This window comes from Anopheles nili, chromosome 2, assembly GCF_943737925.1.
Source record: "Anopheles nili chromosome 2, idAnoNiliSN_F5_01, whole genome shotgun sequence".
NCBI lineage: Eukaryota > Metazoa > Arthropoda > Insecta > Diptera > Culicidae > Anopheles > Anopheles nili.
The window spans coordinates 46,142,452-46,154,837 of NC_071291.1; the positions used below are offsets into that span (position 1 = coordinate 46,142,452).

General features: G+C 51.6%; 1 protein-coding gene across 1 annotated transcript in view; it reads left to right on the forward strand.

The window, feature by feature from the left end:
• LOC128724177 (mushroom body large-type Kenyon cell-specific protein 1) overlaps positions 1-11,244 on the forward strand; it is a 60,047-nt gene extending 48,803 nt beyond the window's left edge. Inside the window, exon 7 of the mRNA XM_053817946.1 lies at positions 4,865-11,244. Within this exon, the coding sequence (XP_053673921.1) occupies positions 4,865-7,979 (3,115 nt within the window). The 3' untranslated portion in view covers positions 7,980-11,244. The remainder of the gene's footprint in view (positions 1-4,864) is intronic.
• Positions 11,245-12,386: the final 1,142 nt, after the last annotated feature.

Genomic DNA, 12,386 nt, shown 5'->3' on the forward strand with positions numbered 1-12,386 from the left:
TGCAAGGATTCTCCGCTCGTCCTGGGTGCGCGAAATCGCTAGGGAAGCACATCTTCCTCGGATGATGCACACACACACACGCACGCACATAAAAAACAATCCCATCCCATCGTTCTCTGAAGTGGCGCACACTTCTTCTGGGACCAAGCATAACCGGAGTAGCTGCACCCCAACGAACAAGAAGAAGCATTCGCAGTAAGAAACCCTTCCCGAGTCTAGGATCGGCCGGCGGAGACGCAAAAGGGCAGCCGGTTGCATATGCACCAAATTATGCATCGCAAAAAAACACTGCAAAAAAACACCTCTACACACACGCTGCGCTCGAACGGGCTGCGCTCGATTCGGGTGTGTAAGTGCGCTCGACGCAAAAGGGCATGGTGTGCGCTAAAGGAGGACCTTTTGGGTTCGAATGCATGTTATGCACGTTTCGGTGGGTTGCAGACGGCCGCAGGAGGCTCGCCGAAATATTCCACCCGACCCCCTTGGCCGACAGGACACGCGGACTGCAGCCGGGAGTCCTGGTCAGTACGAACGACGCTTGTTTGCATTGCTCTTGTACCGACAAGAAGGGAAGGACAACGACGAAGAACCATGTTGCACCACTGCAGGGACTTCACATCCCTTCTGTGCCGTTTTCACCTCCGAAATGCACAAAAACTGCATTCTCAATGTGCATGGGCTCTGCTGCACTTCGCGTTCCACACACATACACACACACACGCGTGGTCGCGCAAATGCATCGCGTTCCGAAAAGTTGGTCCGGGAAGTCGGAATGGCAAAGAAAAGCGCGCTGCATTCAGCGTCACGCGGGGTGAAACCCCTCGGAAAGATGCACTTTCGTGCTGTCTCGGGTTTGGCCGGGTTTGGCAATTTCCTTTTCACTCACACCAACGCGTGGAAGCCCTTTTCCGGGAGACAGCGCGATGGGGTGAAGATTGTCAAAATAAAAGAACCCTGATCGGAAGAGGCGCCTGCACGGCGGCAAAGAGGGCAGCAGGCGGCACTGTCTTCGAAGGACAAGCCACATGCCCTTACTGCAGGCCATCCTCGTCCCCTGTGAGCCTGTGTTGGTGAGCCAGTCGATATGTGCATCGTGTGCAATGTGACGATGAATGCATTGCTCGAAACAATATATCCCTGCCAAGGAGCGCCATACGCGTTCACCTTCGAATGTCTCGTCAGTAATCGAACGCCGGAAATTGTCTGCCACGGCTACGGTGCGGTTCTGGCTCACGTGTGTCACAAAAAAATGCAAATTTGTTAGCGCGTTGTGCGCGCTGTTTTCTGAGCTGACACTGAAATGCTTTTTCCTTCGTTTGTTAACAAAAACAAAAAAAGAAGAGCAGACGCAGGCGAGTGGTAAACTGTTAGATTTCACAGATCGCTGGCAATTTTTGTGCAACACACGAATGCACCCTTCGAAGGTGCTTGACAATGTTGCCTTCAAAGTCCTTGCTCCACACAACCTGAACGCCCAAACGCGTCGGTTCCCTGTGAAGGGCTGCTTACACAAATTAGCGTTTGCATCCAAATTATTTCAACCACAGTGAGGTTCCCGGCGTGGCGGCTGTTTTTGACAGGTTTTGCACGTGCAGTTGCATCTCCGTGCAGTACGGTTGCATCACGTCGTGCATGTGGTGGTGGTGGTTGCCTACGTAACTCCATCTGGAAACTCAAGGGCTCTGTCTGGCTGCGAATATATGCTACGATAACATGCGATCCACATCGAAAAAACGTCCTTTTACATCGAAAGATGAATGTTACTGCAGTTGTAAGTGTCATTCCAATGAATATTTCGTGTAAAATTGCTTGTAAAATCACGTAACGTTGTATCCCAGCCTCGTAACTGTCCTATCAGTATCGTTTTTCAAGCAAAAAGTTGAATCATACCCAAAAACAAAAGAAAAAGTACACAAGACAATAAAGGTCTTATGGCAATTTGAGTTATTGAAGAGCTATACGAACCTTAAATGGAACAATTTAAAAAGTTATTCATAAACTCAACGAATAAACTTAACAATACCTTCCAAAATTATTAACATTGAAAACCTTAAGTATGCAAAAGATAGCTTCTTTATTTCGAAACGAATATTCCTGGTAACTGGTTTCATTTCTTGCCGGTTAGTTCCACCTTAATATTATATTCAACTAAAGTTCAACACGCTAATGAACTCAGTTCAATCTTCGAATCACAGTGCCATACAATTTTGCTTTGCTTTTGACCAAACAAACCCCAACAAGACCTTCGCGTTGCGTCAGCGCTTGCATCAGTGTTCACAGCCTGCTTTAATGGCTCTGAAACCAACCGAAGCAATCGCTTCAGCTCTTTTCTAAGGTCATATGCAACATGGCCTCCACTGGCCCGTATGTGGCCAAATATTTGGAAGGCGTTCCTAATCATTATCGGTCGGTTTGCTTCGCATCATGCTTCGCGAGCCCATCTAAACACGCCGCCATCAGACGAAGCGTCACCAAAAAACATCGCACCAAACATCGAACACCAAAACACACTCGAACAAAACCTGTTCCGTCCCAGAGCCAACGGCGACCATCATGGTTGATCGCACTCAAACGGCTATGCTTGATCGAACACGCGCTAGTTCAAAGTATCTCTATCTTTCAGGCAAGAGAAGTCTCGTGTCTCCTTCTTGTAGCCACTTTTCGACGTAAGTCGGACTATCACGGGTAGTCGAGGAAATTAGATGACAGATCTTTCCAGTCCCCCACCCGTATACATTGATTTGAAGTTTTGGAACGTCACCTACACTGCATCTCAGTAACCTGAGCTCGGTGAGAAATTATCGCTTCACCATTCACGAGGTCGGTTGCCTGGCGACCGGGTTTTGATTCAATCAGCTACCAAATTGACAAGACGCGCAAAATTCTCAACCCCTTGCAGTGAGGCGATTGCTTAGAATGCACTTTCTTTTCGCGTACAGCCCTTGTTCGAGGAGTGTTCATTTTTTTTTTGTGGAGTCAGACTTCGCTTCCCGGAAGAAAGGTGCCGAAAGTGATGGGCGTCGATTATTATTGGCAAGCCAGATTTCGAGGAAATGTTTACGCCACCTAAGCCACCACAAGGAGTCTCTCGCCGCGTCAACCGTTTTTCTTTTCCCTTTTGCTTCCACTGGGGTGGTTTCTGTTCACACCCTTCCCGGGTTCGGTTCCCACCCAACACAGCCCCACCGAAAACTGCCTGCGAGAGTTTTCCCGGAATGACGCGACCACTTGAACCCGATTTCGCACCCTTTGCGCACCCTCGGCAACTCTCCGGCTTCTGGCCTCAGGAATTTGGGCCAACAGCCGAACAAGAGGCCTCGCAAAAATCGACACGTCTAGACACACGGGCTCTTCCTTTCCATCGGGACCGCCCTTCTGGGATGCCCTTCTGGATGGGCCCTTATCTGGGCGGCCTGTTCGACGTCCGCGACTGCGATGCGAAGTAACCCCTTTTTTTCTGCTGCACTCTGCATGCCGACAAACCGAGGATGACGTGTCTGTGTGGTGAGAGAACACCGTGAATGTAACCTCCAAAAGCGACGACATCCTCTACAGCCACTTGTGAAAGTGCAAGGCAAACGCGAGCAAACAGATCCTTCGATTTTTAGGCAAACCCATTGGCAAGTTGGAATGGTTGAATTGCGGTGGTCAGTAACCTAACGCAAGACCAGCTTCTATCCAAAAGGCCTCCAGGGACGCGTGTTATAACGCAATTATCGCCACTTTGCTGCCTCTCTCTCTCTCTCTCTCTCTCTCTCTATCTCTCTCTCTTTCTGTTGTACGTCCTGAGATCGGTGAGATTGATTTAGCTTCCATCAGTTGAAATCGGTTTTGGTACGTTTCGGTTGATTGAAGGTTCCACCATTCATCCATCGTACAGATCCGCAGATAGGCGTTCCACATCTCCGAAATAGCGCTATGTTAGGCGGCTCATGTTTCGCTCGTAGCCTCGGCCGGTCGACCGGCGTGTTATGGCACCGGAAATGCGAAGGTGTCGTGTTACGATAAACAGGAGTCGATTCCGCAAAGAAAAACGGCTCCAACACCACATCGACGTAAGGCGTGCATAAGCTCACTCCCTCCGTTGAAGGCGTTGTACGGAGCAACAACACAGAACCTTACATGCTCGTGAGCTGGGACGCCATTGCGCCGTGACCGAATTAGGGCAAGTGGTCGTCGAAAGTGGTGTCCTCGCGACGTGCTTCATTTTCACCATTTTCATCACGCGACCGTTTCGCCGTGTCCGCGCTTTTGTGTCAGACTCCGAGATGCTGAAGCTCTGAGGCTCCAAAGCCTCGTCCTTGGACAACCCGGCACACATGCCGATGAGTGGCCACTTGGATTCTGGCAGGCGAAAATTTTTCACCAAGCCACGAGAGGGCGCCACTTGCGGCTTGAGAACCGAGTGCCGAAGGAGATGCTGGCGTTGGCGATATGTGGACCGGTCCGGGGCCTCAAACACAAGTACCCAAGAGAGGTCCTCATCCCACGTCAGCAAACTAATGAAAAATCACGTCTTCCAACGTATAGCACGAGACCATCTTGAATGCTTGGGCTTTTTTCGGCTGTCACAAACGTCAAAGCATCCGATTGATGCGCCGAATTGGTCGATGAATTGGTCGATGAATCGGTCGATGAATCGGTCGACGAATCGGTCGATGAATCGGTCGACGAATCGGTTGATGAATCGGTCGATGAATCGGTCGATGAATCGGTCGGCGAATCGGTCGACGAATTGGTCGATGAATTGGTCGACGAATCGGTCGATGAATCGCTCAGTAAATCGATCAGTGAAGTCAGAGTGATTGAAAACGACTGCAGGGTGTCAACTCACACGTTTCGATTCTTCCATTCTCTTCCATAGGGCAAAACCGCGACTATCTCCTGTTGGAGGACGCAAGACCTACACCGAAGATGGGCTTCAACATGCGCTGCAGGACATCTTGAGTAAGCGGTTAGGAACTCGACGTGCCGCGGTTCAGTACGGCATCCCGCGGTCGACTCTACGCAACAAGGTCTATAAAATGGCGCTCGGTTGTAAACGTGGCGTAGCGGCCCTCATAGAGGACGACGACGACAAGGACTCGCAGGACGGCAATCTCAAGGATGCGGATCTGCTGGACAAGCTGCCTCAGCACGTGCTGGCTGATGTGTTGCTGAAAATGTTCGCCGAGGCCGGTGGATCGGGAAGGGTACACGAGCCCGTCCTCACCCCAACACCTCCGGCTACCGCCACTTCACCTGCCCAGCCTCGTGCCACACCCGAACCAGCCTCACTGGACGTCTCCGGCCTCAGTCTGCAGGCGCACTCGAGTCCTTTGCCCACTCCCACACCAACCGCAGCCCGGCAACCAACTCCCGTGACCGCAACACCCCCTACCACCCGACCCCCACAATCATCCCCCCTGGTGGCGGCAGCCGCCTCTACCCTGCTCGATCCCAGCCTCGTAATGCAGGTACAACGCATGCTGCAGGTGACGGCTTCGACGCAGGCGCAGGCTTCTGGAGAGGCGCAACAGGCACTGGCAGAGCTGCCCAATCTGCTGCGTAAGGTGCTAGAGCAGCAGCAACAGCTCACGGATCAGATCCAGCGAGCCAGTGGAAGTGCAACTGGTGAGACGACACCTGCGACGACCTCTCAGACGACGTACGCAGGAAGTGCCACAGCCCTTGGTGGACCCTCACCATCGCTGAGTGCTGCTCTGAACGCCAACGGAACCACGTCACAAGCTGCTACCCTCGATTCGTGCTACCTTCCGTTCCTGCAACAGCTGCAGCAGCAACATCACCAGCAACAACAGCAGCTCCAGCAGCACGTCAAGCTGCGCACCATCTCAGCAGGAACACCGGACACGCCAGCCTCTCTGTCCTCGATGGAGTTGAACGAGGCGACCAACAGCGACGACCCACACGTCATCCTGAAGATTCCGTCCTACGGTCGAGCCCCGGGAAGCTCACCGGGGGCTGGAGGTAAGAATGGGGATTTGGACCGCCATCTACACCACCCCAGTCTAGCCACCCCGTCACCTCCAACAGCAGCTGCTGCGGCCGTCCTGAGCAGTCTCGTCGCCGCTCCAACTCATCGTACGTCTCATCCTTCAGCGTCGGCGTCACCACAGACAAGTGTGGCACCTCCCATCGCTGCACCCTCACTAGCGTCCTCTTCCCCGTTGTCCTCGTTGTCAGTGGCATCGTCCTCACAGCAGGAGCGCACCTCACTTGTTCCCAATCACCTGTCGGTGGTGTCACCGCCCTTGCTTGGTCTGCGAGGTGCGCCAAAGGGTGACCCATCGTTGTCACCACCTCCAACAGCGACATCTGGACCCAGCGGTAAATCGATGCTCTCCGTACACGAGGTGATCGCACGCAGCATCAGCAAGAACTTCCAGCAGCACCATCAAACGGACGGTGGCGCGCTAAAGCAGCAAATGGAGCAACTCAAGAGGCCCAGCATCTCCGTCATCAAGACGCTCGGTGATATCTCGCACTTTGGTGCTGCAGCTGCTGCCGGACTCGGACCCGTCGGTAGTGCCGCTCAACTAGCGGCGGCAGCGGCAGCGGCAGCCGCCAGCGGCACTGGCACCGGCGGAAAGGGCACGCGACCTAAACGAGGCAAATATCGCAACTACGATCGCGACAGTCTCGTGGAAGCCGTGAAGGCGGTGCAACGTGGTGAGATGTCGGTACATCGAGCGGGCAGTTATTACGGTGTTCCTCATTCGACCTTGGAGTACAAGGTCAAGGAGCGGCACCTCATGAGGCCCCGCAAACGTGAACCCAAACCTCAACCCGGACTCGACGATCACCGGTTGGGAGGTCCTTCTTCGGCTAAAGGTCCTTCGGATGCGGCGTCTTCTCTGCGCGGTCTCGACAAGAGCAAAACCCTTGGAATGCCAAAGGGCTCGGGTAGTGGGGCAAGCACCTCCGCGGCTGCCGCTGCCGCAGGCCACTCTGGTAAGAACCATCATCACCTGCAACAGCAACAGCAGCAGCAACAGGCGCAGTACGCAACGGGCTCTCCAAATGGTGGCCTTGGACCGAAACTGCCGATGTTCGACTCGACGGCAATGGCGTCCCAGCTGCCCTACGGAGCACCCTTCTTCTGGCCACACGCAGCCGGCGGTTTCGGAGGTCTACCGGCTGTGGATTTCTCGCGTGGCCAGCCTTCAGCCCCAGACGGTCTTTTTGGATCACCCTTGGGGCCTTTGCAGCCACTGGGAGCTCTTTCGCCGACACGCGACACGCGACTTCACGCAAGCGGGAAACCTGCAGGCAGCGCTGGTGCTGGTGCTGGTGCCCTACCGAAGGGCAGCTCCGTACGTGAGATGGCCGAGCAGCTGTACGATGGGAGTGGCACCAATGGAGGCTCCTTTCTGGACGACATCATCCGCCAGAGCCTCGACAAGAAGTCGAGTGAGCTGGCCACAGGACATGGGGCGTTGTTCGAGCAGCTGTTGAAGGGCAAAGGACGACCTTCGACCGATGATGCGGCCCTTCTGGCACGGATGGCTGGCAAACGGGCGGCACCAAGCCCTCCGATGGGCTTCCACCCGGATGGCATTAAGCGGGAAAGGGCCAGTCCAGGCGCTTCGTCCACCTCCTCCACCGGTAGCAGTGGTCTCCCGCATGCACCCACCGGTGCCCTTAGCACACCCGAACAACTGCTGGCCAAGAACGTCGAGAGTCTGATGAAACTGCACGAAAACCTGTCCTCGATGTCGGCGGCCCATCTACACCGGACGGCTCTTGAGGATCTGAACGGAGCGGCCCAGGGTGGTGTGGGTGCGACCCGTGGACTCCTCGGTGACTCCGCGGAAGGGCTGCTGAGCTCAGACGGTGAAACGGGCACGGATCCGGACGCCCTACGTACTGGTATGGCCAACCACCTTGGAAGAGGCCTGCGACATGGACTGCACCACCACCAACACCATCACCACAACAACCACCATCAACGGGGGATGGCCGATGACAGCTCGTAGGGCCGGCTGCAACTGCAACTGCGACGCCCCGTCTGCTAGGCGACCGCCGGGGAATCCATAGTTCAAATATTATGCTTACATTAGCCGTATATCATCGTAGTCAAAGTGCGCGGCAGGGCCGGAAGGAGCAGGGCGCAAACGAGAGAGAGAGAGACAGGCGGGTGGGAGAGCACGAAGTGTTAACAATTTTATCCATTCAGCCAGCGGGGCGAGACTTAACTTAAGCTTTTGAAGGACGGATCTACACTCACACACACACACACTCACACAAACCTGTGCCGCTTTCCTCGCACGGATTGCGATCCTCGTCAGCGCGATCGCGATCGTCCAATTTCGCTCGGCCATCGAATCCAAGATGGCCGCGATGAAGCGAAAGCAAGCAGGTAGAAAATGGCGCCGGAGCTTGGTAGTGCACATGAAACGTTTTTTGACAATCGACAAGTAGGCTGCAGTGTGATCTGCAAACACTCACACATCCACATACACAAACACTCGGAAACACACCCACACACACACACACCCCATGCCCCGTATTGAAAACGTCCCCTCGAGTCAAGAAAGCGATCGGAAGCGGAAGGTGATTAGGCGAAAGGGACGGACGGGCGGACGTGCGTGAAATGGGTGGGAGGAAAATCGCGAAAAAAACACCGCCCATTTCAAGGACCCAAGGACGTCGCGAAGCCCAAATTCGAGCCCTCGAGTCTGCCGCGCGTTCGAGACCCCCGGGCGGACGAGCGTGTAGTAAGAAGAGAAAAAGAAAACACACTCACACACCGTACTTTTGGACATCTTTTTATCGGCCAGAGGTGGCCAGAATGGCCGACTTGCCCCCTTACACACATACACACCCACACACACATACATTCGCACACATCCACAACCAGTGCGTCGCATTCCAAGTCGCCCTCAGTGAGCCAATGTAACCCGCGAGAGTGCACGGGGACGAATGAGTTTGCCCCTAGGGAAGAGAGAGAGAGAGAGAGGGAGTATTTGTGAGGGCGTGAAGCATCGATATCCCTGAACGTGTATCGTGATAGGATGCGTTTTTTATTTGTGTTCGGGTTTCGGCGACATTCCGCACCAGTAGGGGCGGAAGTGAGGAAAATCAAAATCCAAAAAAAAAAATCTCAAAAATACCTAAATGTTGTGGCTATATCTAAATTGCAAAAGTATTATCGCGCCGCTGAGGATCGAAGCCCATATTAGGGAAAAAAGGATACGAGTCCAACGGCGGCGGCGAATATGAATTATTACTAAGCGTCCGGAGGAGGGGATCGAGAGAAACCCGGAACCTATTTGGTGTTCAAAATTCTATCATCCTATAAAAAGAAAAAAATCAAATACATATACATATATATATATATATACACACACATACACACATTCATACGCGCTCGGGAGAAGATGTGATAACCCGTTTAGCATTGGGTGCCGGGCGAGGGGCAAAAGGGCAGGGTGGATAAATCACCCTTCCACACAGTCACTCACCCCCGGGGTACACTCGCTGCAGGAACGATGGCTACACACATACTCATATTCGTCCTTAAGGCAAACCTGCAACGGCACTGAGAGGTAAATCCAAAAGTATATGAACAAAAAAAAAGGCATCACTCTATGTTTCGACGTTTTTACATTGTAACCTAACGGAATATCGTCCTAGACGAGAGAGAATGGGGGGGTAGGGGCGCAAGCGATTGCATGATGTTGTGTAACAAAACCTTATCAAAATTTATCTATATAAAAAGGGGGCAAAAACAACTTACAAAAATTACCTATTCTATAGCTGGATGTTTTTTTAAACCAAATCTATGGCATTGGTGGGGTTGCACACAAACACACGCGTGCATGCGTGTTTTGTTGAGTTTGGGGGAAACCGTCAAATGGAGACGCCTGGTGCGTCCAGATACTCCAGAGCGCAAGCGGACTGACGAGCAAAGCCCACCCAAAAGGATCGTCTTTGACCTTGACGTTGACCTTCACGATCCCTCTGCGCAACACGCGAGTGTAGGAACTCAGGAGTGTAAGAACAAAAAAAAGATAAGGGTTTGGGAGGGGGGGGGGCGAGGATGCTCGAATGAAAGGGACGTATCACGTCGTCCTTCCCGCTCTCGCTGGCCACAAAAAAGCAACAACAACAAGAAAAAACAAAAGCAAACAGACAGTCAAAATTGAACCCAAGAAAACGGGAAATGGTGGAAAATAAGTAAGAAATATATTATATGTGTGTGTCTTCACGTCGCGTATACCTCAAACGATAAAACAAGAAAAAAAATATTAACTGATCAAAGGGCCAGGGGTGGCAAAGGGCCCACGAAGGCTAGACACGAAACGGTAGGCAAAATTTAGTACCATGGCACGCGATCTCGAGCATAAAACAGCCGTCGGCGGGCGACCTGGTTGGGAGGCACAATTTGGAGGCGATCACAGAACGCTCTACACCAAACACGACGCATGTTTGATGACATGGAATGGACGGTAGCGAGACGGAGAGAGAAGAAGGACGAGAAAAAAAATATATATTTATACACTATCTGTGATTGATAATCCAAAATTTTGATGTATATTTTTCTCTAATAAACAAACAAAAAAAGAAGCAAGAAGAAAATTTAAAATTTAGGAGCTAAAGCTAGGGAGCTAAACCGTTGCAAAACCGATGGAGGGCTGAAACCACCGTGAAACGAGGGTTGAAATAAGACGTACAGAAGAAGAAGAGTATCAAAATGGTGTCAGTTTTTATGTCGCGCCCGGCTGTCGACCAAGTTACAGACCATTCCGCGCGAACACGGCGCCAATGTGCTATGGGATTTTTGTTCCACCCGTTTTTTGTTATGTTGATCTTTCGACCAAACTAAGATTTCGTCAGTAATTCGTAAGCGCAGCGCAGGGCGGTAGGCAAAAGCACAGCGTCGTGGGAAGAAGATAAAAACACACACACACACATACACATCCATATACCCAACCGAGGCACACATACGCACGCAAACACGTACAGACGAGATCGAAAAGAGAGGAAAGCGCAGCTCCGGATGGACACAAGATGGATTTATTTAAGGCGAACTTTCGAATAGCACGCGTGCTAGGTGTAGTGCACGCGAAATCGTAAAGGGACGCTGCGCTGGGGAGGAGGAAAGCGAAAGGCGAGCGGAGCGGCGCATTTTGTCCTTCTATTTTAGTGATAGTGGATTGAAAAAAAAACATTAAAAACAAACACAAAGGAAACAAAACAAAATGACTACCCAAAACCAACCAAGGAAACGACAACCGATGGAGACGGACGGAGGACGGTGCGCACCATAGACTGAGAATGCGCAAGGAATAGAGGCATGTAGGGGTGGTGTAGGGATAGTGGATTGAAGCATGTAGAATATTGAACGGTCGAACGATCGGGCCCGGGGCGCGGAGACGCCCGGGGGTGGCGAATGGCGGAGAAACAAAAAGTGCAATTAGAACGATGTAAACCGTAACATATTCGTTATTTATATTGACAAAACAAAACAAAAAGAAAAAGAGAAACGCTAAACAAAACAAAAGCATACAAAAAATATTAACGCGAACATATTTGAAAATGGCTAAGAAAAATTACAAAAATACCCGAAGCGAAACACGGAGAACCAAACAAAAGAAAGCGGAACGAACACATTCAAACAACAACACGCATAACACACAAAACATATACACGATCGTGCGAGTAAAAAAAGTGGTAGGTGTAATAAATTTAAATATATAGGGAAAATTATTTAATTCTATATTTACAAACTAAAAATGGCGTACGAACCAGGCAGCAAACGTGGCGGCGGAGGCTGAACGCATTTTTGAGGTTAAGGGCAAAGACCATGTCGGAAGTTCGTTACATTCAGCTTCGAACGGCAGGCGAAAACGAAGCAAATCAAACCGACTATCGGAACCACCAACTGCCAGCACCGAATAACGGAGGATTTTTCCCGTTTTCTCGGTAGCTGGCTTAGGGGAAAGACAGCTAAACTAGAAGACTCCGCCGTCTAGGAGGCCGGTAGCATAAGCGACGAACGCTTGCTTCCGGCGTGCCGGAATCGAACAGAGAAAGCGTGCGAAGTAGCTTTGGACATGATTTTGAGAGAGGTACGAGATTGAAGAGGCATTTAACGAGAACGCTACTGAATGGGCAAACTCTCAAGCGTCCTGTTAGAACTTACTTTTCTTTCCCATGGTTTACGATAGTTTTCAGTTTTCAGTTTAAGTTGATCCCTCTGACCCGCTCTCCCTCAACACCTCCCTGATCACTCTTATACCTATGATCCTGCCCCGTCCACGCCATCCGAGAACCCTTTCCTTTTATCTTCCTGTATGAGTGTAAAAAGAAAACGGTGCCCTCTTTGCGAGAGCAACCGAAAGAGCAAGGCGAACCGGTGGAAGAGAACTCAAAACAAA